Genomic DNA, 27,877 nt, shown 5'->3' with positions numbered 1-27,877 from the left:
GTAATTAGGGCCCGAGCACCAATGGTGGGAGGCCCTATTGAATTTCGAATGATTATTATTATTATTATTTTTCATTATATAATTGACATATTAATCTTAATGTTCTTTTATTATTTTCTTAATTTTTGAATAATGAATCTAGAGAGAGAGAGAGAAAGAGAGAGTGAGAGGTTTCTGTACAGGCACTTGGTTGGGCAGCTCCTCAGTAGTAAACAGAGGTCCTTGCAGCCCGGCGCACGCCTGGTCTCCTCCTCTGCTGAGCTGCTCTTCCTGACACTGTCATCGCTCCGTGTTTCACTGAACTGGTATTTTGTCAAGTCTTGTTCCAGCCAACGTGACTGTAGTGACTTTATTTGACTCTGCGGGAGCAACCTGACCGTGTTGTGGTACAGAGGCCGCTCTGTGGGGTTCTATTTGAGGTAGTTGCTAGCTCGTTGCTAACCCTCTTCTTGTAAATGACAGCATGGAGCTGACAGTGTGAGCTTCATATATCCCTTCTCTTTTCAGCCCAACGTTTTAATGAACGCTTTGGTTTCAAAGTGAAACACTAACTGTCCCTGATAACATCCAGTGTCATGGAGGGGCGAGCAAACCAAACTCCATTCAAAGTCCGTGTTATTTAACGGTCCACCGTCCTGGTCGTTCTCAGTCCCGCTTCTACTGTGTTCTTTCTGACCCCTTGTGTTCCGTGTCCAGTTAGTTTATAGAACGGCAGCATCAGTTATCATATCCGACTTACAACCAAAATTTAAAAAGTAATGTTACGATAGTTTTATGAATTGTCGTCTCATACTCTTGAAAGTACTCTACATGAGAAGGTATTTCAAATTTCATTAGAATGAAAGCTTAAAACTTCAAATGGATCATATGAATGAAGTTTTTTTGTGATTGAGTTTTTCATATCAAATAAACTTGTCCTACAGGTAGTTCCCGGACTTGTATGAACTTATCTATGAACCGTCACACCAAAGTTCATAATACAGTCTGTTCTCTTTCTGTGCTTTGTAATAGAAGATACAGTACATGATGTGCAGTTGGGTACAAAGGTGTGGACATCCTTGTGCAAATATATTGTTGATTTTGGAAGTGCAAAGAAGGAAATAGTACCTGCAGCCAAAAGAAGCCTTCAAATGTTATTTCACTGTAACATTTTATTTCATGGATTAATAATATTTTATATAAAACGGCACTTTTGGCAGGTGCTATAACCAGTATTTAGGCGTCAGTGTTTCTTGGAGTAGTTTATGATGGATATTGACGTCTGCTCAGGATCAGGGTCCTGTGATGAATGCATCCTTTTTGCTTTCTGCTGCAGGACATTACAGTCAGTCAGGAAACTGCTGTATATGTGTAATTTACCTTCATTTTCAGATCCTCAATCTTTACCTTAGATTTATCCCAATAGTTAATTTGTGTAGAACATTTCAACAAAGCAATTCAAAGTGCTTTACATAAAATCAAAAAGTTTACCACAAGGTAGGAGGACTAAGATGATTTATCATTAGCATCATATGGCAATTCTTAATGCAGGAAAATAAGGCCTAATGACAGAATGAAGTTCAGAGTGCCCAAACCTTTACACACAAACTGCACCGTTTTTGAGGTCAGGTGTGACTGTTCAAGGATGAGCTCATAAAATGGTGTGTGGAAGAACTGACAGCATATACAAAACAATTGAATTAATTTCCCCACATTAAATGAAGCAAGATTAAGCTTAAACATATCTCGACTTTCTGCACACACTGAAATTGTACATTGACTTCCTGTATCCAGCTCACTGCGCCTTTACCAATATTGCATAAATGCACAACTTGGATTTTGGTTTGGTTTTGTTCAGTTTGCATGCTCATAGGAGCATTTTTATATTTGTTCGGAGAGTTGACATCTCTGGAAGCTGTTCACCTTGTAGAAATAGTTATCACTCTGTCAACCTTTGTACTGTTTATTGATCAGTACTCGTGCTGTCACTCATCACACCCCTGCAGAAGGCTGACAGCTTTAACACTGGGGCCTGTGTTGTTTTGACAAAGTGTAACCTCTTATTGTTTTCCTTGTTCTATATCCCCTGTTGCATGATGTCCTTTTAGGATCACAGCAACTTGTTGTCATGTCTTTGCTGTATGGACAGGTCCAAAAGCCCATCACAGCCAAAATGTGTGGAGATGCATGATGACACTCGAGCTGTCGACCCTCTTGTGTTCCTTTATCCTCTAGTGTCCAGGCAAATGACCTCACAGAGGAAATGGCTGATAATGCAAACAGATAAGGCTCCTGGTACCTGTTGACCACAGTCAGGACCTCCTAAATCAGGACCCTCCTACACAGTGCTCCATCAGTGCCTGCCTCAATGACAGCCACAAGGCATTGAGCTCTTATCTGCAGTGGCCCCTGCTTAGCATTCACGCCATTCACGCGAACAATGCCACCTCTTCCCGCTCACTGGATCTGTGACTGACAGTGGGTGTTGGTGCACTTGTGTCTGACTTCAGCCTCTATCTGACACTGAACTGTTTATGCAGTCCAGATACCCCCTCCAAGACACAATAAAGGGTGTGTGTCTTCCTCGCCACTTCCTATGTTGTTTGTCTAACTGGACTTTTATAATGGACCTCGCTCTCTATTTGGCACGTTGGCTTCCTCCTCAGGAGGGATCGGAGGTTTGGGCAGAAGGGCTGACTAATGGTTGCAGGGCCAGCTCACCACCCACCCTCCGGCCAGCCAGCACGTTGGAAGTTGCCTCCTTGGCGAGACTGTGAAAAGCAGGGAAACAGCAGATAAGACCACAGCCTGTGATAAACAGCAGAATGACTAATAGCTGAAGTATTATGTATGGACGGAAAGAAATGGACGGATTTAGCATCTTTCTCTGAAACACTCATAGTTAAAGTCTGCTGTAAAAGATGTTTGAGAAAAAACTTCTATTGGCCCAATAGGTAATAAAGTTGGCTTTTCAGTGTGGGAGCTATCTAGAATGCAGCTTTTGAGCTATGTGTAATCTACTTTCAGTTTTCATCATGCAGCTCAGATCTCATATTTGACGAGGCTGGTATCAGCAGGGGATCTTGGGATCCCATGCCTCCATAATGGCTCCTGTGAAGCTGGGGCTTTATAAAGCTTCTATAATAAACCCCTGTGATCTGTATATCCCTCCCTCCCTGCTCTTATTTATGAATGGCAGAATTTGACAAGGGGACAGCTCAGGTGGGTAGCTGCCGATCACATGATACCAAAGAGCTAAGAGAGGAATGTGGGCAGGACTCCCTCTCACTCACTCACAACTCGGGGGAAAAAAACTTTGATGCCCCATATCATAACGAATACCCTATCTGCCCCCTCCCTCCTCAAGCCCTCATATGTGCAGCGATGCCGAGGAGGGGAACGGGTGCTGCAGTGGAAGAGGCTGGGGGGGGCACAGATAGTGGCTGCGTTTGATCTGAAGGTCGCCAGCCCCTTGCTGGTGTTGAGAGATCCTTGGCGGACGAGGCTGGCTCTTATTTAATAACATGAAGGGGAAGCGGACCTTTCTCTCATAATTAGGCCTAATTACCCAGTAGGTGTGGACAGACGGCCCAAGAAGAGACAAACTGCCTTTATCCACGGACTTAGAGTCAGATTACCCAGAGCTGTCTTATCTGTTGCAGGGCCAGCAGGAGCCTCCATCCTCCTCTCCTGCCTCTTCCCACTGGCTCCCATGTCCAGCTCAGGTATATTAATCAGTCACAGTGATTTATTATACCCTGACCACGACTCACAGGTTTAATTAGGCCTAGCTTGTTACCATCATGGTGTCAAATCTGAGATTTTTCCTGTGAATATGATTAATGAGAAAGTTGGCTGACCTATAGGGTATTTGCTATCTATTGCTCTGTCACGTGCTAGATTCACAGTGAGGGAGTGGGTGTGTTGAAGACGTTTCCAGGACACACAGATTCTGTGTTGTTGTGAACACGTCTGAGCAGAGAATCTCCTGCTGCGTTGTTCATGCGTGAAAGGCAAACTCCGGAGAAAGTCCAGACTCAATTGTGCAGACAACCTCAAGAGTTCATGTCTGAAAATGGCTTATGAATAGTTCATTAAACTGCAGGTTGCTGAGATCAATGGGGGGATGTTAAACCTGAGGATCACCAGCTTCGATGTATCCAGCTTCCTGCTGTTGCTTCTCCATCTGGCTAGAGATGTGTTATTATGTCAAACATACAAGCTTGACATGTGACAGGCTTGATTGTTTGTTCGGCCGCCTCTCTGTTAGCAGGGAACAATTTGAGGGCCCTTGCAAACTGGTTTGAGTGACATCCTGCCACCGTGTTGTTTGTTTACAGTATCTGTCTCTCCCTTCCTGAGCTGCCTGCATGTTTGTATTTGGGTTTGTGGGTGACTCACTTGTAGCCACCACAACAGAGCCATTGTCGGGGGCAGTTCAGCGCCTGGAAATTCTGACGCAGAGAAAACAGAAGGAATGGTTTGCTGAGGAAGCGATAGCCGAGGTAGAGTGGCCCTTATTCTCATCTTTCAGATGCAGGTTTGGTTTGGAAGTCCCCGAGTCCTGTGAAGAGACATCTCCGTCACTGTCCCCGAGAATTGTCTTTGATTGACAGCGAGGTGTGATTAGCAGTGGAAAGTTTTACTGCCCCTGTTATTGAGGCAGTGAAAACAGCCAGTCTCAGGCTGCTGTGTCCGTGACTCACAGTGTCATGCAGGGCCTGCTGCTCGAGGACAATAAGGAACGCTTAATCCACCTGTTATCAGGGTGAGCTTCCTCCTGTCACACACTCACACAGGCGCAGGACTGTGGCTCAGGAATGCAGCCATACCCACCCAGTCACAGGAGGAGAAGCTTAACTGATGGACCCTCACAAAAACTCTGTTGATGGTTTGTTGCCATTTTCTTCATACCACAGATAAACAAGTTTGCTCAGTTGTTGGCCGAAGGGCTTCCTGTTGGTTTGGTTCAGAGATCTGTGTGATGTGTGTTGGTCAACGTCCTATGCAAAGAACCGTATGCTTGTACCATTGTACCAATTATAAGCCTTTTTTGTCATTTTATGTATTATGTAAATTATTAGTACAATCTTTCTATGGTGAGCATGAAAAAGCTTAATTCGTCTCCTGCAAACACATAATGTGTCTCCCCATAATGAAGCTGGGTTAGCTGAGTCCCATAGACTCCAATGAGGTGTCCTTAATTAGGCAGGCTGGTCAGAGGTCCGTCTCTCCGCTTCACAGGTTCACATGGACAATTTAACCACTAACCTCCTGAAATGAGCTGCCCCTGAATGCCTCAGGCTCCAGTTTCAGTTTCTACTGATTGCAGGGAGCAGAGGTTATAATAAGTAAAAGTAGAGTTGGATGGGTGGGGTGGGGGGTCAGGGGTGAAGATGTGCTTAGTATCTGCTGCAAGTAGATCTATACCATGCTAGAGTCTTTATGATTGAATTTTCTTGTTTAAAGTCAGAGTTTCGCCCTAGAATTCACTGTTGATCTTCAAGGCCTGAAAATCACATGGACAGCAAAAAACATTTAAAAAAGCAGGTTTTTGATAGTTTTATATTCTTCTTGCCTCTGCATGCCTCTATGCCCAGGGGATCACTACAGTACAAGATGTAAGATATTTCAGTTGGGACCAAAGTGGTGGATCAACAGACATTGACGTCTTTAAAAACTTTGCTCCATATGACTACAAATGGTCAGAGACATTTAAGGTAAAGCTGGCCTCATAACCTCAGTGTTGTGTTCCACTTAAGTTCTTGAGAGTTGTGGCTGGGGTGACGTTCTGTGTAGGATTTGTTCTTGTGTTGGCATGGTGAACATGTCATTGCAGATAACTGGGTAAAGAAATGTTTTCAGTGTGCCAAGAGAGGAAGTTACTCACGAGCCTCAAGGGCGTCAGACAGTCAGTAAAATCCACAAGCCTTTTTATTTGAATATTTATCTTAATTATTCACTTTTGTTTGAATGGGTTGTTATTTTCAAAGTATTGTTGTTTCTGATAACACTGTTAGTAGGTGGGCTGCGTTATCCTGAATTCTCCTTTTCTCGATTTATATGTTCTAACTTCAACTTAATTAATATTTATCAAACCTCTTGTGGTGTTGAGCAGGATAAGAAGTTTAGAAAGTGTATAAAGAGATGGATATTAGTTATCTCGAGCCAAACACTTGCATTTAATTAAACTGCAATTTAATGTTGATGGATTATTTCCTTGGAACACACCTGCGGTCGGTTGAGTTTCCTCAGCTCCCCGGCCTACAAACGACATAAAAGTCCTGAGCTCTAAACTCTGCCTTTGAGACAACGGCTGTTGATCGCAAGAGGAGTGAGAAGTTTGGATCTCCGTCTGTTTACTTTAATTAGGCTGTCAGAGTTTGTGATTTATGACGTATTGAGTAAGAGGTGTTATCATGAAGACTGGAAAGAGGAGGACGGAGAGACAGAGAGAGAGAGGCAGAGAGCCACAGGGTTTTTAGCTACTAACAATAGAGAAAACAGACAGTGCATTAAACACAACTGTCTGCTGTGTCGCCACCTTCTCACTCAGAAGGCGGTGCAGGTTCTGGTCCAGGCCCTGGTCATCTCACGCCTAGACTATTGTAACTCCCTCCTGGCAGGTCTACCTGCTAGTGCCATCCGACCTCTGCAGCTCATTCAGAATGCAGCAGCTCGACTCGTCTTTAACCTAAATTCACTCACACTACTCTGCTCCTCCGCTCCCTTCACTGGTTACCGGTGGCTGCCCGCATCCATTTCAAAACATTAGTACTTGCGTACCGTGCTGCGAACGGATCGGGTCCAGTCTACATCCAGGACATGGTCAAACGTTACCCCCCAGCCCGTTCACTCCGCTCTGCTTCGGCCAATCGGCTTGTTGCTCCCTCACTGCGAGCTAAACACTCAACAAAATCACGACTGTTTGCTGTCCTGGCTCCTAAATGGTGGAATGAGCTCCCCATTGACATCCGTACATCAGAAAGTTTACACATCTTCCGCCGCAAACTAAAAACACACCTCTTCCATCTATACCTTGAATAACATTTTTAAAACTAACAATTTAGTAGCACTTAAAATGGCACTTACTTATAGCACTTTGTAGTTTTGCTTTTTTTTGAAGAAATTGTACTTTCTCTATTCTTGTTGTTCTGGGTTTGTAGCCTCGTGGTTGAATGCACTTATTGTAAGTCGCTTTGGATAAAAGCGTCAGCTAAATGAAATGTAATATCTGTGTGGAGAAAGGCTTCAAGGCTAAGTGGAGCCTCTCTCTGAATGTGTTCAATGTTTGTGCGAAAACAATTTTTTTTTATGCAGATATTATTTGTCAGATTTATACTTATTCTACTTTGCTCTATTCTTCTGAAAAAGCCAAACTAACCCAATGGTAATGCAGGCAGGTTTTTGTTGGGATGAGTCTGAGTTGACCTCAATCATTGTTACCCGCATTTCCAACTCTTGGAATCAGTCACCAAAATAACTCATACCTTCACGAATTTTCTTGTCTGTTTCCAGTAGCTGTAAGGTTGGGGTCTCCTATTATCCACACATTGATCACATGAACCAGGGATGTCTCGTCCCGCTCCGTCCCCCATCTACACCCTGAGGGGGGCTGGTGGGCCACTCAACACCCTGCACTTTAGCTGCCTTGGAGGGGACACTCCCCTTCTATTTTCTGGGTGAGTCATGTTTCTCAATATCTGTTAATTTGACTCTTCATCTTCCTCAAACACTAAAGAATTACTTAAATCTCCTCCTCTTTTAAGAAATGTTACTAATTTCGTGCTTCATAAAGTCCATCATAAGAAACATATACACGTCGAGGGGCTTGTTTAATTGCGAGTGATAAGAAGATGCCAGCCAACATTCACTTCAGGTGCAGGGTGTGGATGAAGCACAGTGACATGTTTTAAAGATCCACACATCAAAGGTCTTGATGTTCTGGTATTTGTTTGGACCATAGACTGTATATAAAGATGAATGACATGTCTCCACTTCCTCCCACTATTCAGAAATGTAGCTAAAATATCATGACTCCAAAGGCTGCCATTTAACACCGATGATGTCATTTGGAGCCAAATTCTGCGCAGTAGTGATCAGGGGATGGAGCCAAGGTATTGAGGTTCTAGTGAAACACTCAATCGACCAATCCCGATTCAGTCTCAGCTGTCAATAATGATGCTTGGCTCTATTTTTAAAACATCAAAAAACAATTTAAAACCAAACTTTACAGAAAATGAACACTTTGTCACATCAGTGTGAAAATAAGTAGCTAAAATGACAGAAACCATCTAAACCACTAACACGGAGGAGGCAGGGTTTATGACCTGCAGCTCGCCACCAGGTAGCGATCAAGGCACTTTTGGCTTTACTTTTAGGGAGTTGTCATGTCGTCCATCTTTACATACAGTCTATGGTTTGGACAAGAGGGAATCTGACCTCTTTGGTATTTTCTTTGTATCTGTGAGATCAGATATGTTGTATATACTGTGTGAATAATATAATAATATGTTGTATATACTGTGTGAATAATATAATACAATTCTGTATATACTGTGAATACACTGTGTGAATAATATATTACTATTTTGTATACTGTGTGAGTAATATATGTTGTATATAGTGTGTGAATAATATAATAATATGTTGTATATACTGTGTGAGTAATATAATGACGTGTTGCATATAGTGTGTGAGTGATATAAACAGACTACATAAAGCATCCTGTTGGGTTCTGCAGGTCAGGGAGTGGTGCCATCCATATCTGGAACCTGAACAGCAGGAGGGCTGAGAAGATTGTAGAAGGTCATTCTGGTAGCTCGGTCATTTGGGTCAACTCTCTGCAGTCGAAAGATGCCCTCATCAGGTCAGGATAAACAATGCCTTGGTTGTAGCTTCTGTTAAGGTTCCTAACTTAATGTAGATTCTCAGCAAGCACATGTACTTATTGTTATATAAAGTTCCTGTTCCTTTGTTTCTGTTGGCAGTCAGGGACGGGACATGCAGGTGTGTTTGTGGGACCTGGGAGAAGGTCGCAGTGAGCTAGTGGACTCGGTGTGGACCGACAGCGTTGGATTCTGTCAGTGCTCCCTGTTGGAGTCGAGCCCTGGAAACTACCTGCTGGCGTTTGCTGGAAAACAGACAGAAGAGGTTAGACATGGGGGCACTGAAATCTGTCTATAAAGTATGAATGTGTCTGTGGAATGATCAATCCATTCCCTGTGTCTGTCAGTTTGCTTGTTCTTTAGTTTGTTCTTTAGTTTGTTGGTTTATTTGTCAGGAGGATTACACAAAAATTACGGGCAATTTCCACCAAACTTTGTGGAGGGATGATGCCTGGGCCCTAGAAGAACACATAAAATTATTATGGGTTCATATCGAGGATCTTTTATATTTCATGTTCAGGATTGTTCCTCCTTGGTGGAGGTACATGCTCTTAGGGCCATTTTAGTTTAGTTAATTAGTTTGTCCCACAGAAAGAGTTGTTATTTATTGCCATGTCATCTTTTCCCATTGTCTCAATGCTGTGACCTTTTGCATGAAATTTGATCCATAAATGTTTTAAATCAATTTTTTGAAGATGATATCTTTAGCCTTTCATCAGTGAATGTGTCATGAGTCAATGTGACATGTGAGTATTCAGCTTGCAGCCAGAAGCTGTCAAACAGTCAAACAGCAATCTAAGCAGCATCATTAACAAACTAGCGTGCTCATTGCAAGGATCAGATTTTAATACCAGCTACCAGCTAAGTGTTGCTTCATTTTGACTGTGGCTAGTAAAATACCGTTCACTGAATGCTTTTGTCTAAATCAGTGCTGTGACGGCTTGAGAGAGCCAGTGGAATAGTGCATTTTAGAGAGTAATTCGCTTTGAAAACTCTTAACTGATAAAATACTTTGAGTGACTTGTTACTACTTTAACTGTAGATTTAGAGAGAGAATTCCCAGGCTTGATCAGATTATGCACTGGAATGACATCACGTTCGGTCCGTCTCGTAGTTAATGTTCAACACCCACAAAGTCTATATAGCTTTGTGTGGAGCCAGTGTGTGAACGGTGCAGCAGGATGGGGAGAGGGTAGCCAGCGATTCAGCCATCTTTTATTGCCTCCAGATTCATGTTACTTGTTCCACCGCGGAGGAGCCACACTTGAAAGGGACAGAGCTGTCACCTGATCCAGCCAAACGTGCCTTTGCTAACCCCAGACCAGCAAGCCAGGCATCAGGGCGCCTGTGACTCCCAGCACCTCAATAATGCCATTGTCCCAACAGACACAGGCAGACAGAAACACACACACACACACACACCCATAAAAGCTAGACCAAAACAGGCCACAGCCGATTTTGTCATTTTGTCTCCCCACCCCATTCCACAGGCATAACTGGCCAAGACAGATGCTTATCATGTGTCTGCAAATCAAACGCCCACATAATTGAATTCCCCCAAGAGACAATACATAGGCACTTGCCACAAAACCCCCACAATGGTACAAGCAGTGAGCAGGTAGGTCAATATTTAGACATGTAATGAAGAAAACAGACAACAGTTTCCTTCTGAGCCTTTTCAGGTGGTTTTGCTGTTTACTGCTCATAGTCAGATCCCTGCCAGCAGACTGCTGGCATGGCAGGAACATTAATTAATAGTGTGGGTGTTTTATTTATGGGCAGTGTGATGCCACACAAGAACAGCGATCACCTGAGGCACAGGGAAGTCCTTGATGGCCCGCTTTGTCAGGCACGCAGAGGTAAACATGCAGGACAGATGTGGCCTCGTGCTAAAATACAGATCACTCCCTTAAAGGGCTGTTTAATCTGAAGTCTAATGAGGATGAATATGTGGATCATCAGCGCAGAGGAAGTCAAAGTAATGAGTTTTGGTAGTGATGTGGGTACACACACACATACATACACACACTCTTCTCTGGCTTCATTAGGCTGTGTATTTTATCAGAATCAGTGCCAGTGTGTACAGGAAAACACCATTCATGTCGCTGGGTCAGACTTTAGCAGGATTTATTATAGACAGGGGGGCGGCTGCACAGCACTAATGGATGGTTCTGTACTGTGGGTTGGAGGCGCTGCAATCTGCAGCAGTCCTGAATATTCAGAGGACAAGCAAATGATAAGTTTGAAGACAGACTGTTTATACGGACAACTGCAATATGTGTGTGGTTGTAACTGGGTCTCAATAATGAAAACATACATTGGAACAGAAATACTCTGATATATAACGGGTTAAAGTGGAAAAATGGTCTTTATTACAGTGTTCCAGTTTATGTCTAGGTAGACCACTCAAGGTGAGAGAGTTGGGGGGGCATAGGATCAATCAAACACGTCTTAAACACGGAACCATGATAAGTCACAGAAACTGAAACTCTGAAAAGCAGTTTAGCTACAATATATATCTCAACGACCTAGATAGACTGCCATGCAATTTAATACAGAAATCTGTGGCTCGTGAAGCCATTGTTCATTTTGTGAAATAAAAAAGAAGAAGAAATAAAAACTGCTTTGGTAAGAATGACTCTCAGGAGAGCACATACATCTGCCTTGACCCAACAGTCCTCTTGAATTCTCATTAAGATCCATATGTTGTTTCCTGCGATATCAGTGAATTTTTTTTTTTTTTTTTAAAGCACAGGATCCTGCTAATATATTAGCATGCTGAAACACCAAACTATTGATCAAGGTGAACATTGTACCTGTTTATTATTAGCATGTTAGCCTCGTCATTGTGAGCATGTTAGCACACTTACGTTCAGCTGGCTGAAAGCACTGCTGTGCCTTGTTACACAGATCAGCTAGCGTAGCTGTAGAGAAAGAACAGGTTCTGTTGTCTCTAGTGAGTTTTCAGAGTTTTAATTGTCATGTGTTCTCTGCAGATAAAGATTATTGAGCTGCCCAGTAAGACTCCAGTCTGCACCCTGGTCCCAGACGCTAAGCTGGGGATGGTCATGTGTATCAAACTGTGGCAGGTAAGCACCAGACACCCTCACCTGTCATTTTAAAAGACACTGTTGCACTGTTATTTTTAACCCTGAACAGCAGCCTTGCATCTGTCTGTAACTACATGTCAAGTTCAATGATTTTACTCTGGCAGTCATTGTCAAAAGCAGTTCTCTATCTTTTCTTGACTGTTTGTTTTATTGTATGTTTTATAAACTTACCTGCCTTATTCTGATTGGCCGGCAGCCCATAAAAAGACGTAATAACGGAAAAGTCAACAACAATGCACATTTGAGACGTGGCACATGATTTACAGCCCAACAACTTGTCCAGATCCATCTTTCCAAACGTTTCTTCTTAGCTGGCAGCAAGTCCCAACACTGTAATTAGAGCATTTGGAAGGGCCGGGGGTTCACAGCCATATATCAGCCTGCAGCTGTACATCCAATCTGATTCCCAGTAAAAAAAAGTTTGCGTTCTGTTTGTAAACGCTGTCGAAAGTTTTATTTTCCAGCCATTAACGAGAGCCTGTAATTATTTTCTTGGCTAATTATTAACTCTTTGGGTTTGGGGTTTAGGAGGGAAGAGGCAGATGAGGGTTTTTAGACTTATGCAAGACTGTGGATGGTTCAGCTAAATTTTATGGGCTGTGCAGTTTACGGGCAACGGAAATCAAAACACAACTTATCATTTGAAAACCAGAGTGAGGCAAGTTACTGGCCTGGACACATTCGGTCCTGTATCCCTTTTCTACCAATTAGAGTTACTTTAATAAGTCAAATTTAAGGGCCATAAAGATGATGTAGTGTTTGTGATATTATTATAGAGACATGTAGACAAGCTCGAGAGTCTCCCTGTGCCTGCTGACACGCTGTTTGTGTTTTTCTTCCTTTCCCTTTGATTTCACTGTTACAACCACCTTTCATCATCTGATTTATGAACCAATGCTGCTTCAGTGTTGAGTGCCAGGAAACATAATGATCAATTATATCATTATAAATTATATAATATCAATGTAATACAGCACAGGCAGCTGTCTGACTTCAAAGCCGAAGGGCCCAGGTGATTCTAAATCATTTCAGGCTGATTCCTTTCAAGGCTGAGGCTTGTTCATCTGTTACACTCACTGAGCTGCTTGAGAGACAACGAAGACAGAGTTAGACTCAATTCCCCCACACACACACGTACACACGTACACATGCACATACACATGCACACATACATCAATACACAAAAGCTGGACTTACTCTGGAGTTTGCGTTTCACGTATGAAGAACACAGCAGGAAAGTTTTTTGGGTCAAACGCGTTCTCAACAACGCAGAAATCTCCGGAGCGTTCATGTGTAGAATGGTGCAGGACGCAACGTATTTATTCTGCTGCAGGAGCTCACATGTTTTTGTCTACAGCACATCGACACCGACCCTCATCAACAAAAACTGTTGAATCTCGTTGTCTTTCCAGGTTGACAACTGCGTCTGCGTCTGAGACATTTGTATTGTTTTTGTATTTTTAAGTTTTGCCTCTGTCATGTGTGAGAACATCATCCACACACCCAATCACTGAGGTGAATCCTCTGGACATTTCCCTGCTCTACTCACACATGGGCTCATTTGGACAATGTGTAGAGTTTTTCCTGCCAGCTCCCTAGTAAAAACTTGGAGCCTCTGACTCGGACGTTATGTTCTCACATACAGCACCTTCGAATAATTACAGAACTGTATCCAGAGTTCAGTGCATGTCTGAAAGTAGCTATATATACTGTTAGTGCAGTTCGGGAACACTTCATGTCAGTCAGATGTAAAAAAATAAAATAAAAGACGCATCTTTCATGAAATGCCCACATGCTACCTACTGTTTCCCTCACCAAACACAGCAGGAGGCAACAGCCGACACTGTCATCCCCTCTCTCCAGCCAGCCTGACTCTCTGTCACACACACTCCAGGAAGAAGCTTCTGACAGTTAACTCCTCTCGCCGTTTTTCTTCTCACCATCCCTCCCTCTTTTCTTCCCACCTTTGAGACGAGAGGAGATTATTTTCCAAGACGGACTCACCAACAGATTTATTGTCGGCCTGTAAGCCCTCTCTGATGGATTTTATGGAGAGGATTAAATGCAGTGTTTAACTTCACTTTCTTCTCAATGCCACTTCCCTTCAGGAAAATCCTCACAGTCAGGAAAATCCCTCACAGTCTTTAGTTCTAATGCTGAGCTCTTGCTCTGTCTAAAAGGTGATGGGGCTCGCTGTCTGATTTCTCTGGATGGAAGCAGGGTACAACACAGCAGACATGGAGGCAGAAAGTAGCTCCACATGTGGGTTTGACTCGTGTATGGATGGAGGGGGACAGTATTGATGTATGATGTGCAAGGCTTTTAATGTGAACAGAGGCTGGCGGGGAAAAGGAAATGTTCCTATACAGATATCCATCACTCTCAGCTCATCACCTTGCTGCCTCGTGGCCATGACATCATGGCGGGCCGGGACAAAAAACGAAAGGAACGATTGGTTCCTTATGTTGAGGCAGTGCCTGCCTGGGGCCTTTGGCGGCCACATTGGCAGAGGAATTTTTGAGGAAGGATGTCCCACACACATTTCTCTGTAATTATATTTCGATTGTATGTATTTATGTATTTACTCTTCTTTGTGATAGTTTATTTGACCTGCACAGTGTTTATCGATCAAATGAAGAAATAAAACTGTAAGTCAGTCAGGATCTCACTGAAGCCAAGTATTCAGCTGCTGTTCTTAGGCAGATCTTAGAATGCATCCTAGAAATAGAATAAATTACATATTTTAGATTAACATCTACAATATAATATACATAAAATAGCACAACACACCTATATATATATAATGTCACAGCAGTCAGTTGTGATGACTGGTACTTGACTTAAGTTTGTCTAGTTTTGTGGCATTTTTGAGCATTTAATTTATTTATTTAACTGCTCTAAATAAATACAGGGCTGCTATAACAAAAATAATAATAAAATGATTTGAGCCATAGAAAAAAAATCTTTGTCATACAGAACATGACAAATAACTTTTACCGGACTTCACTTTTAGTTGCTTCCCTCAACTTGTTTAGAGGTTGCTCATGATAAAATCATAGTGACACATTTAATTTCATAATAACCCCCTAACCCAGAGTCAAGGTGCATGTCATCAGAAAGACAGTAATAAGACTGGGGTCGGTCAAGTTGGAAAATACCCAATTTATATGTATCAAGTCAGTCTCAAAGTTAGAAAATTATTATACTTAGGGGCTGATCAGTTCATGGAATTAGAAATAGTAAAGAAACATGGATTTGTGTTAAAGGTGGGGCTGGTAAGTTGTTTCTGAAACATCTGATTTGTTGAAATCCTCTTCACGTCCTGATATCCATCAAAGAATAAAGTTTTCTAGGATACATCAGTTGCAAGTGTAGCCTGCTCTTGCTTGCTTCTCCAGGATAACAACACTAGCTTTAATCTAAAAATGTAAGTAAATTATTATTAATTTGTAATAATATGATTTATTAAGTAAAGGGAAATTGCTTTAAAAAATGCTAGTTCTAACTTCTGAATGTTCTTTGTCTTGCATGATACTGAACATCTTAAGGATTTAAACTATTGTACAGATAGAGAAAGCAATTTGTAGAAAACACCTTGATCTGACATTTTAAAGACCAAACAATTAATAAAATAATTGACAATAGTTGTTAGTAACAATTGTAGTGACAGTGGCTGTGCTCTAGATATGTGTTTACAAGTTGGATCACAATTTGGATCTAATGTTTCACCAGTTATTATTATGCTGTGTCTATTTGTTAGGTAGGCTATCTCTTTGCATTTTTCTTACCACAGCAAAAGCAGGGAGATGCCAAGCATCCCAACTGAATGTGGTTGTTGTAGAAGAAAAAGGATTTAACAAAAGACAATATAGACTCTATAGAAGAGTCTTGACTCCTCTAAAGAACATGTTGATCCTTTAATTGGACTGTGTGGTCTGAAGTAGCTTCCTGAGTTACCAGCAGACTGGACACATTTAAAAAAAAACGCCACAGGACTGAAATGATTGAATTATTACCTCTGCCAAAGAGGTTATGTTTTCATGTGTCTTTGTTTGTTAGTTAGCAGGATTACTGGATGGATTATAATGAAAATTGGAGTAAGGATGTGGTATGGATCAGGAAAGAACCCGAGAAGAATTCATGGATCTTGAATTTAAGGGGACTGTGTGGCCTTGGCCTGTATGTGCTCCTGTATGAGTGTCATTCCAGTTAATGATACTGATGTTTACAGGATAAAGTACTTTGCCCGTAATTCTTTACAAGACATTTGAACACACATTCTGTGCACATTGTCCTGGTTGCACTTCAGTGTGTTCCATCAATACAACTGTGAAAAATGGCAGCGGTCACATGACTGCTAACAGCCATGCTAGAGAAGACCTAGCTTCACTGCTCTCTCGGCTGCTCCTGCCTCGACAACCAGCTCCATCTGTCTTTCCAGCTGTTGTGTGGTGATGAATCTCCTCCCAGGGCCCCGGCCCCACTCCAGCAGAGAGCCCTCTTGTAGAAAGGCCTGTGGAGGATATAATGAATTAGGTGTCTACCCAGGGTTCCCTGACCTCCGACCCATGACATCATCAATCAAGGAGGTCCTTCACTTAAGTGAAACGGTGGGCCCCAAGCCTGGAACGCTTTGCTCGGGCCCTGCCGGCAAGCAGGGGCCACTGATTTTCAGTTGTTTTTATTTGTTTTCATAATCCCTTAGTGTTCGTCCTCACTGATGTGTTTGGAAGGAATACACAACTCTGTCTATAATTTATTTAAAGCTGAAAGAAGAGAAGTATGGAGCGTTAAGTGAGAAGAGGACTTAAAGATGGATGAAATTCTGGCAGACGTGGCCCCCGCGCACATATGGAAAACATTTCTCTGACTCCTTTGCGTCTACATGGCACCGTGCTTTAAAGCAAAAGCACGGATCGGCACAAAGTGCACCGTGTTGCTTTGCTCTGAATTCATAGGTCCTTCAAAGCAAAAGGCAGGTACGCAGAGGAATGGATGAATTGTACATCAACAAGTTGTCCTTCTCTCCCTCTTCCTTACCTCCTTCACTCCTTCCTTTCTTCCCTCCAGCTGTGTAAAGATATATGAAGCCTCCAGTTTTTATCACTTCACTTATGTTCTTGTTCGCTGAAGTGACCTCCACACAATCTGATTGCACACACTCATGTAGAGGAAGCTGACAGGCACTGAGAGGTTATCTTTGAACAGTGAGGTGCGGCTTGTTCATTCTTTTCTATATTCATATATCTACATCTACATCGCTTTATACTGTTTTTTTGTAAAGGTAACGGTGGAAATATGGTTTAGATTTTGTGTCTTATGTGTCTTATGCCCTACTGTGCACCTGCTTTAATTTCAAGTTAGTTATTTACTCGAATGGACTCACCTATAATAAACACTTGACCTTCAGTGTTCTGGGCTTAAATGTAGATGAATCAAGACTGAAGTCTGTTTTTGTATGTTAGTTTGTGAGTGTCTGAGCATTTATAAAGTGTGTAGAGCTGAAACAATTGGTTTATTTATCAATTGTTTCAATTGTGTTTCAAGCCTTCTACAGTGTGAGGATCTTCTGCTTTACTTTGTTTTATGTGATTGTCAATCAATTATTTTCGTGGGGGGGGGGGGATTATTAATCTAGGAATAATTGATTATTATGGACACTATTATGACTCTATTAAGAATTGAATAATCTAATGTAATAATATAAATACAAAATAATATAATAATCGATGAAAATAAACTGGTTATGTTGCTGTAGCCCTCATAATGTCAGTAAATGGGAGATGATATATTTCAAAACATTCTTTGTGTTTTTATTTTGTTTTTGTCAAATTTACATTAAGATAAAATTAAGGATAATTTGCCTTTTCAGAAATTAAGAAATGAAACAGGTCTGTAAAATAATAGAGGTAGAACATTGAAATGTTAAAGAAGAATGGGTTAAAAAAACTAATATATGAAGCATGGAAAAAAAATCTGAATCAAAACTCCACTTGAGTAGAAACAGTGTTTTGCAGTATTTCAATTCACTATATTTATCGTTGCCGGCAGCGATCTCTGTGGCTCAGTAATACAGATGAGGAGCAAAGTGAGGAGTGGTGTAATGGAGTGCTGGAAAGACAGAGCAGCAGGCTGACGAATGGAGCCCACAGAGTCTCGCCGAGTGTCAGCGGGAGCTTCCAGGACGATAACCTCTGCTCTGCTCAGCTTCCAGCATCACACAGCGGTTTCTGTGGTTTTGACTACACAGCTCTCATCTCACGTCTTACCTCACTCTGCTCTTTGTGCTCTTACTTCCCATTTTGTGGTCCCTCCTCCTCTCCCTTATCATTCTCCTTTTTCCTGCAGCCAGAATCGGGTCCCGGACCTCTCCTGTTGGCTGGATACGAGGACGGCTCCCTGTTGCTGTGGGACGTAACCCAGAGGTCTAAGCTGAGCCAAGCCAAAGCCCACCCTGAACCCGTCATGTGCCTGACCTTTGACACCAAGCGTCTGAGAGGCATATCAGGCTCCTCTGAGAAGAAGCTCACTTCCTGGACGCTGGACACACAGACCAACCTGCAGGTCAGAGGATGAGCTTATAGAGGGACGTAGTGTGTAGTGGTCCCCTACCTTTTTGTCTGATGAACGCCTACACCCCTGTCAGACGAACTGAAGTACCTCTTTATCTGCACCACCCATCACCTTCCAAACACTTGAATTCACATTAAATTGGGTGTTGCTTAACTCAAACAAAACATAAATATGACAGTCATTAAGACACAGTAGTGAGAATTTCTATGCATGCATAATAATAGTAGATAGTGTTACAATAATAATTTTAAATAATAAAAATATGAGTGTTTAGGTTGTTTGAAGTGGCTGAATTTGGAAATTTCAAACATTTATAAATTACTTTGAGTTTCTTTTCAATCATTTGTCCATTATTATAATTTATTTGAAGTATTACTACAAGATAAGTTTTGAACAGTTTTATCTGGATTTCAATTAGTTATTTCTAGAGATGTTCCAATACCATTTTTCCAGCTGATAATGAGTACCGATCTGATACCAGTGCATTTAAAAAACGTATATAACGTACTTATAGCTGTATGCTACTAACCCTGCATGGAAGTGATGATTGCTTACAGTCGTAAGGCCTGGCTCAGGTTAAACCAGTTGAAAAAAACATTGCGTACAGGGAAAGAATATCATAGAACTTCTTTTAATATATAGTTTGACAGTCATCACTGAAAAAGAACACAAATAATTAAATAAATCCAGGAATACACAACAATGATCTCGACAAATTTGTCAGTTATCTTTCTTGCTGTAGGGCTGCCTTTGGCAAACGTATTGTGATGTTTTTGATGCGGTTTGCAAAGTTTCCTGCTGCAGTTCCTCCTTTTTTCCCGCTTAACCTCCAAGATCTCCATGTGCTCTTTCGTGTGATGGTTCACTAGTGTTGTGATTAGTAGCACTAGTGCCACCCCTCAAAACTGAAGTCCTGCCTACAGTACAGGTTACCATTTTTCCTCGTGGGACTTTCCAGCATGAAGTATTACCAAATTGCTGCCATTTAATAAATAAATAGCAATGGCTAACGTTACACTAACTGAAACCACTTCTTTGACGTTCTTACTAGTGGCAGTATAGCGCAACTGGTGTTTTGGTGCGCCAAAGAAGAAGTGATTTCTGGGAAAAGAAAATTACATCAAAATCTGTTTTAACTGATTTGTATTGTTTTGATCAAATCATAATACCTATGATGACAGGGTAATTTGATTAATATTTGTACAGCTGGATGGTTGCAAAAGTACGCTGGGGGGGTAACAAGTGCTCTGGTTGGGCTACTGATGATGATGTTAATATGGCCGACTGAAGTGTCTCTGGTTAAAGGCCTAAACCCCAAATTCTGCAAAATGCCATCAACTTTTACTTTAAAAAAGGTAATGGAGGAGATGGAAGGAGAGGAGTGTTGCGTTTCTCTGGGCTCTTTTGGAAAACATCAGGGGCCAAAGAGGAAGAGGCTCAGCGGGGCTCCAGGGGCCATAAATCAGCTGCTGGTTACACAGTGTTGGCAGGGCCAGGGGCCAAGGGCTGGGCAGGGCCTGTCACTCCAGAGTCTCGCCACCCATGTTCAAAGCGACACATAGTCACACATTAGGTCAGGGTGATATCTGTAGTTCCGGATTAAAAACATTTTACCTATTATTACATGGTAATAAATAGGATTGGTGTCTTTATACACTGTGTATCTCATTCAGCAGTTTTAAAAAAGCAACTAATGCAACTTTCCTCTTGACACTGATGAAATGCACAACATGTTCTCTCACACACATAAGTTCTTGGAAGTGGTCTAAACAGTCTTCTACCACAGCAAAGGGGATCAGCTTTGAACCATAATTCATTTTACATAACAGCCAATGCTTCAGAGACTCAACGCCTCATTTCAGCCTATATTTTCTCTTGATTTCATGAGCAAAAGGGAATGCTCCTATTTTTCATCCAACCCTCATGAATCAGAGCCGAGGGGAACCTCAAGCTGATATAGGACAAACCTGTATTATTCTTTCCAGGGCTTTTTACAAATGAATGCTTGAATTAGAAATATTTGCAAAGCCATTTTTTTCCACCCTGAAAACGCGTCTAGAAAAACACTGAGAAGGATTTGATTCAAAATACCAAAAGCAGAAGGAAGGTGGTTATTTGGTTTATTTTGCTCAAGCAACAAAATATTGATTCAGCATGTAATCCAGGATGAGGACGACAGGAAAAAAGCACAAGGAGAGGGAAAGGATCCAACAGGGGCTTTTAAATTATCCTGAAGTGCAGCTCAGTGTGACGTCCAGACAGCTATCCTCAGTTCTTCCCACAAAAGTATTTTTGTGTGGCAGCAGTAAGGGGGGGCGGGGGAGAGAGCCGGGTGGCAGACCCAGGCCCTGGGTCCTGACGGATGACCCGTGAGAGGTAATAAAAATATCAAAACCTCGGAGGCCCCTTAACCAAACAAAAAACACATCTGCAGTAAAGGGAACAGTAGTTCACAGTGGGAGGCTGCAATAAAGGCTGAGGAGGCTATAAGTGCCACAGCATCCCACTTCCCACAAATTACCGCTGCGATACAGTCCAGTGCAGTGGAACTGGCTGGCAAGGCAGATAGATGCTTTTTGAGAAATGGAGGGGAAACTGAATGTGACACAACACAGTGCAGTTATGATTTAGTGAAGCAGAAGGGCTGTGAAGTGAGCTTATCAAGGCCAGATAAAGACAGATAGCCTCAGGAATGGAGGTTAATGTAATACACATGGCTCCCAGAGGCCTTTATCTGCTGTTTGAACCGGCTGGCCTGATATCGTTCCAGAGAAGCGAGGCATCATCCTCAGCCCTTTATTCCACTTTCCTTTTAGCGCGCGTCTTTGGAAACGTGTCAGAGTGCGACTATGAGGGCGCAGGTGTTGGGGTTTACAAGCTGTTAAGCCAGATGGACATGTATTTAGGCGGCCACTCAAATGTATTGACATGTGCAGTGACAGGCTGCTCCAGGAGAAAGAAAAAGACGAGAGGTCACGGGCTGGAAGAAGAGAAAACAAGTAAAGACAGAGGAAGATGAGCAGTGCAAATCAAGCATAGCTGACAGCGAGCTATTTCTGAGACTGATGACAGTTTACTGCAGGTGAAACTCCTGATCTTCATGTTCACTACAATGTAAAAATATCCACACTCATCTCCCTCAGTATTCACCTGCATGGCATCTTCTGTCGACCAGTTCTGATGTGACCCGACTTATGCGTCAGGTCACATCAGGCCCAGACCCAGTCCTGCTATTGGACTGATGTATGTCCAAGCTGGCTGTCATAAAAATGATGGCTCTTTCTACTGAGTGATCCCAAGCCCCTCTTTTCTGAATGGGACCGCTCACCTGTTTGACACGTCCATCTCCTGTCAGCCAGAGCCAGGCTCTGACAGGCAAGGTGACAAAAGGCTGTAATCTCCCTGCTGCCGAGTGTGATTCTGGGACAGGGCGTGTCAGAAATACCTGCGAAAAGCCTCCCAGCTGCTCGGCTCCAGTGAGTGAGCGATGATGGGACGTTTCAGTAGATCAGCGTGAACGCCGAGATCTTTGCCAAGACTGGCGCGAAAGACGAGGGAGGAAAAGTGAAGCGGGGCTTGAGTGAGGTCTGCCAAGTGGGCCGCTCCTTTTGAACGTCTCCTCTGTCGGTGACATGCTACAAAAGAGGATCTTGAAGTGTGAGTTTGTGTTGGATCCATCACAGACCCACAGCGAGTCTTGTGGACCCAGCTGCTGAGCAGAGCTGGTAGCATGTGTGTGTGTGTGTGTGTGTGTGTGTGTGTGTGTGTGTGTGTGTGTGTGTGTGTGTGTGTGTGTGTGTGTGTGTGTGTGTGTGTGTGTGTGTGTGTGTGTGTGTGTGTGTGTGTGTGTGCTGAGAAAGGAGTGTTCAGACAACAAAAACATGAATGATGAAGCCCTGAGAGGGATCCTGTCTCCGATGAAGGAAGCAATAAGAAGAAATATAGACTCTCTGTTCAGAACCAGACCTGGTTAATATAATTATTTTTTCCCCTTTTAAGAAAGAGAATTAATATTACACTACAACCAATTTTTATTACCATCCATTAATCCTGTGATTATTTTCTGAATTACTAGTCACAAATTTGAAATAATCAATTTACTATCATATTACTAACACTTAAACAAGCAACTATTCCCATTTGGAAACCTGGAACCAATATATTTTTACATGTCTGCTTGTGCTTTGCTCTCTTGACCTTCTCACCCCTCTTTCGTCGGTCTATGAAGGAGCTTAGCATCAAGACTGGAAAACAGAAAACGGGCAGCCCTGGCTTTGTCCAAATTTTTTAAAAACTTTTTTTAATCAGCTAATTGATTTGTCTGATAATTCCAACTCTGTCATTGCACTATATCCAAAGCTGACCAAAACTTAAAGACTCCTACATATTTCCGGAACTATGAGAATAGGATTGAGGCGGTCCTGAATCAGCAAGTGTCAAAGATCAGCTCTGTATATATATATATATATATATTCTGAAGGTGCTATAGTAATATTTGGTTGAGGTTTTGTTCAAGAAATTACAAAAGGCTTCATCAAAAGCAATGATTTAATTTCAGAATTTCTGATTATCTATGATCAAATTATTAAACAATCAACTTGTTTAAGCACTGTTACTATGGAGCACCACAGCCACATGAAATCTCATGAAATCTCACCACTGATCGCTCAGGAACCAGCGTAGCTTCACCCGAGCATCATTCATTTTAAATCACAGGACCCTTTTTCTCACCACTTTTCCCTTCTGCTTTCTCAGACTGTGGAAAGTAAAAACAATTGTACGGGTCGTCCTGCTGAATGAGCATTACTACATCATTAGCCAGTTACTGCTTACATTTGACCCTTTAATGAAACAAATGCCTTTTCCTGACACAAACTATGGGAAGCAAAACAAACAAAAACAGACACTTAAACCCATCATTATCAGGCCTCTAATGCAAACCAGATGCAGCGAGGTAGGGGCATACCAGATTCTTGAGGTAATAACAAAGCTCCAAACAATCTGTCACCCCCCCGGGTTTCTTTGTATCAGTGTATCTGGTTTGTTTGGTATGACCAGTCACTGTTTCATACCAGTGGTTCTGTAGGGATCTTGGTTTTAAAAAAAGAAAGGGAGAAAGAAATCCCATCATTGCTTTTTGTGGACTTTGTTGCTCTGTTTTGATCAATGACATTCCTCCCTGCTCTCTCTCTCTCTCTCTCCCACTTGGGCTGCGAGTACCTGGCTTATATTTTCCACATGCAGCCCGTGGATGGTTCCTGCCCGGAACAGGAGCACGCAGATAAATTCCCCTCCGTCTCCTCCCATCCAAGGCCATTCGTCTCTCTAGACACGACTTATGAAGTCAATTTTACGCTGTCCAGTTTGATTTTGGCTCCCATATCCAGATGTTTGTGTCCCATCTAGCCGTCCAGCAGGGATCCCTACGCTGCGGGAAGAGCACGTTCGCTCCGCAGGAATGCCCACCACAGCAGGCCCTTTAGATGGTGATCTGAGCCGCCATTCATTATAATATGTCTGAAAGTTGCCCCTTTAGAGAGATTGATACAGTCCTTGGGACACTGTAGATCACGGGGAGAGCAGGCCGTGGCTAATCTTTAGCAGGCAGATGTTACAACAGTGTATTTATCGGGTCTTTTCTCCCGCTGACCGGACCTTTCATTGCCGATGTAATTCATCAGAGGTGCTTAAAGTAACAAGGCCTCTGCAAACAAGTGTTTCAGCGAGATGGTCTATCTCTCTTTTCTCGCAAAACTAAGACAAAGGTAACTCAAAGCCCCGTCGTGCTTCCAGATCAGGCCTCCCTAACTCCAATCCAAATAGAGGGACGCAGAGAGATTTGCTTGTGGCCCTCGTGCCGTAATGTTTTGCGGCCGATGATTGAGTCCCACTAGTCTACGGCCAGGTTCAACACACATCCAGCCCCACACTCGGACCTCAGTCATCAGATCAGCTGATAGTCTCCCCCAGTCAGTGTTTTTGTTGGCCTCAGTTTCTTACGTGGCAGTGATTAATCGACTTACTGACCTATTTAGTATGTCTGATCATTTCTCTTTGGTTTTTAAATTTCTCCAACAAATGCCACTAAGAATCTACTACACACCGTCCTTGGACTTTGCAGAGTAAAAGCTGTGGCAGTGCTTGTAATACCTGCAAAGTACCTCAGATGCATGTTTGATACATGGTTCTAACACCTGCATGTATCTTCTTCTCCATAACCATTTACAGCTCCAGGACTGTGTGACGCTGGTGAACCCTGGGGTTTCCCACCTGTGCATCAGGGACGACGGCAAGCTTCTGGCGTCAGCGGGCTGGGACACCAGAGTGCGGGTCTTTGGCTGGAAGAAGCTGCGGCCGCTGGCAGTGCTTCAATACCACACTGACATGGTGTTGAGCGTGGCCTTCTCAAACCACCAGGATCCCAGACAGAGACTGCTGGCTGCTGGATCCAAGGACCAGAGGATCAGCCTGTGGTCAATATACAACGAAGGAGCTGACAACAGCTGAACCTCTGACACCTGGGAGGACACACAGACTTTCTCTCAAACCTTCTTATCTGGCGTCTGCCCTGATGCAATGTGATGCAACGGCTGCTCCATATTTTCGACATTCTTGTAGTCAAAACTCTTTCTGCTTCATGGTAAAAACCTGTTTCCCAACTTGCACCACAAAGAGGACTTTTCTGTTATTCACCCTCATTGATAGAAAAGGGGTGGAGTTCAATGCAACAACACCACATCTCTTTAATACTGCTTTATAAAATTCAATCTGAACATTAAACCCTTCATGAAGTTAGGATTTAAAGCAGATCTATATTATACTGCGTTAGATTTTTTCACGGTCATCTAATCAACTGATAAATAACTTCTGGGAGCAACGGATAACATTTTGAGGTGTCCGGTGTAGAGAGTGGATATCCGGTCCAAGACGGCTGTACACTGTTTACAGTCTGATGAGTCCACAGGAGTTGAACGTTTCTCCACACCAAACCAAATTAAATAACTTTTTGTAGATGTTTTAAAGAACCAGACAACCTTTTGGCAAATCTCAATTAACAACTACCTGCATATGAATGCAGATAAATTAAAAAGCTGATGCATTTCAGTCGATGTTTTTCGCCTCTTTTACCTTTGGGCAACCAAAGCCTGCTCAAATGTGATTGGTCAAACTAGACACAGAAACCAGAAGGCTTCTGGACCATAAATCACCTACAGTTTGTTCATATAAGCAGAATCTGTTTATAGAGATCATATAAACTGGTAACTGTCTTTGAAAGATGCATTGTGATTAGGCAGTAAACATGAAGTTGTAAAAATGAAGACTGCATTCTATATCAAGGCTGTATCGTGTCATAATCCAGTATTTTACATTTAAATTTAGCCTTTTACAGCTGCACATCCATTCTTGTGTTGTTAATCCTGTTGAAACGGCTGCGGTCTTTTCAAATAGTTAATTAGGCTCCTGCAAAGTTGTTCAGCCCACTGTTTTCTAAAGGCTGATGCGATGCCCTGTGCAGCTAAAGTGATTGTGTTGACTTATCTGATGGGAGATTTGCTCCAGTGGACTTGAATTTGAGGTGTACAACGCACCTGAGCGGCTATGTAATCCCGTGTTGTTATTCTAGCAGGTCTTAGTTTAACACACAGGCGCTGCAGCCTGACCTGAGCTGTATTTGTTTAACAAGGTTAATCACAGCAGGGGTAGAGAATAGAGGGATGTTGTTTTAGTAAAGGTGCTCATCTGCAGTTGGTGTTATCTGTTTATGAGCTGATTTGTTTTTTTTATTTACTTTATAAATCTTTTAAAAAATTTGAAAAACAGAGAAGAATGTACTCCTAACTTTCCACAAGTGACATGTGGAAGAATCTGTATTTTAACATATTTTATTGTAGACTGGTCGGACTCTATCAATATGCTGGATAATGATGCATTTACTATACATGTTATGCCAAATACAGATGTCTTTTTAAGAAACGGACGTTTGTCAAGAAAGAGGCCAGGGGTCTTGTTATGAAAGTCCCAGAGAAATATAGAGGTGATGTTTTTCTGTCCACTGTCTCTGATAATATCTCTGTGAGTCGATGATCAGCATGGGAGCTCATGTGTTACCACACGGGGCCGGGAGGCCGAGGGGGCCGGGGCTTCAAACGCCCAACGTTCTGCTTCATAAAGGCTTTTTCTCCTGGGATAACCCCAAAATTGATAAGCTCATCATTCTGTACAGGAAAGGCCTGAGAAATCAAAGAGGGCCCGACATAATGGCCACGAATCATTAGCGAACAGAGGAAAGACGAGGTCATCTGCTCGACAAGCCCCCTCGCTGTCATGGAAAACAGTGTGTAACTGCAGCTCTGGGTTTTCTTGCTTGTGTTCAGTGTAAAGTTCTAAAACCATTTTTTTTTTTTTGTATTTTGTTGAAAACCCTTTATCATTTAAAAAATACTTGGACTGAAAACTCTTTTTTTTTTTTTCTCCCTTATCTGCCTGGTTTTAATGACATGTTTTCCTTGTTTCCTCGTCTATACCTTTTGTGTCTGACCCCTATGGTGACATCTCGCCTTCATAATAGCTTCCTAACTCTCCTGTTGGCTTTGAACAAACACTAGAGGTGGCGTGGGCCAGCTTCCGTCCATTCTCTGATAAATCAAATGCTACGTCCATTGGTGCAGATGTCTGCTGAATGGAGCAGACAGCCACCCACCGGCCTTAGAAGTGGCTGGTGGACGTCGTAAATCACTTCATAATGGATCATTAAGGAAGTCAATAAATGGACAGGGAAGCTGTCAGCACAACGGGCCCTGTGCTTCACTTATCAACAAATGTGTGTCTTCCTTGGTCTTTAAGGTCAGAGGTCAGCCTGGCTTTGGGATGGGACATAATCCGTTGGATTGTGTTGGTGTGGCAGTGTGTGTGTGTGGGTTTAATATTGGCACTGGCTGACCTCTCGGTGTATTCATGGATAATATTACCTGCTAAGACGTCACACTGAGCCTGATTATTTAGGAAATATAAATGGTAAAAAAGAGTGATTATAAGAAAATAATTCCTCTCCGTTGAAGCCGCGGCCAAAGTTTCACCAAGTTGCTTTTATTTATTTTTCCAAATGTGAATTAATACAAACGTATCGAGACTCTTGCCTTGTGACGGTGATGTGTTTTGATGGGCCGCATAAAATGTCTGTCAGCAGCCTCATGCGCACCATAAACCGTAGCACCTTTTGTATTAACTGCGAGGCCCGAGTGGGGGAAATGTGAAACATGTGTTCTGTTGTTTAGGTGGATGTCTGGTTGCCTTACCTGTCTTGTTTTTAATAACTGTCCAAGTGAG

The 27,877-nt window shown here is 42.5% G+C and overlaps 1 protein-coding gene across 5 annotated transcripts; it reads left to right on the top strand.

Annotated features, from left to right (window-relative positions):
- The first annotated feature begins 218 nt into the window (after positions 1-218).
- gnb1l (guanine nucleotide binding protein (G protein), beta polypeptide 1-like) lies at positions 219-26,601 on the top strand. Of its 5 annotated transcripts, none has more exons than XM_035166356.2 (7): positions 219-305; positions 7,498-7,661; positions 8,723-8,848; positions 8,970-9,132; positions 11,864-11,956; positions 18,326-18,541; positions 24,779-26,601. In XM_035166356.2, exons 2-7 carry the CDS (start codon positions 7,552-7,554, stop codon positions 25,055-25,057), a joined length of 987 nt encoding a protein of 328 aa, XP_035022247.2. In that variant the 5' UTR covers positions 219-305; positions 7,498-7,551; the 3' UTR covers positions 25,058-26,601. The 5 variants fall into 5 exon arrangements, with proteins under 5 accessions (XP_035022247.2, XP_035022249.2, XP_035022246.2 ...); XM_035166358.2 differs by having other exon boundaries at positions 222-305; positions 7,501-7,661; XM_035166355.2 differs by having other exon boundaries at positions 234-419.
- The last annotated feature ends 1,276 nt before the right edge of the window (positions 26,602-27,877 follow it).

Source organism: Hippoglossus stenolepis, chromosome 9 (assembly GCF_022539355.2).
Source record: "Hippoglossus stenolepis isolate QCI-W04-F060 chromosome 9, HSTE1.2, whole genome shotgun sequence".
Lineage (NCBI taxonomy): Eukaryota > Metazoa > Chordata > Actinopteri > Pleuronectiformes > Pleuronectidae > Hippoglossus > Hippoglossus stenolepis.
This window is presented reverse-complemented; position numbering and strand designations above follow the sequence as displayed.

Excerpts from the sequence above, each read along its gene's own strand:
- gnb1l (XM_035166356.2), top strand. The coding sequence starts at position 7,552 with ATGTCTCGTCCCGCTCCGTCCCCCATCTACACCCTGAGGGGGGCTGGT. Across the intron at positions 7,662-8,722 it reads ACTCCCCTTCTATTTTCTGG|GTCAGGGAGTGGTGCCATCC; the intron begins GTGAGTCATGTT and ends TGGGTTCTGCAG. Across the intron at positions 11,957-18,325 it reads TGTGTATCAAACTGTGGCAG|CCAGAATCGGGTCCCGGACC; the intron begins GTAAGCACCAGA and ends TTTTTCCTGCAG.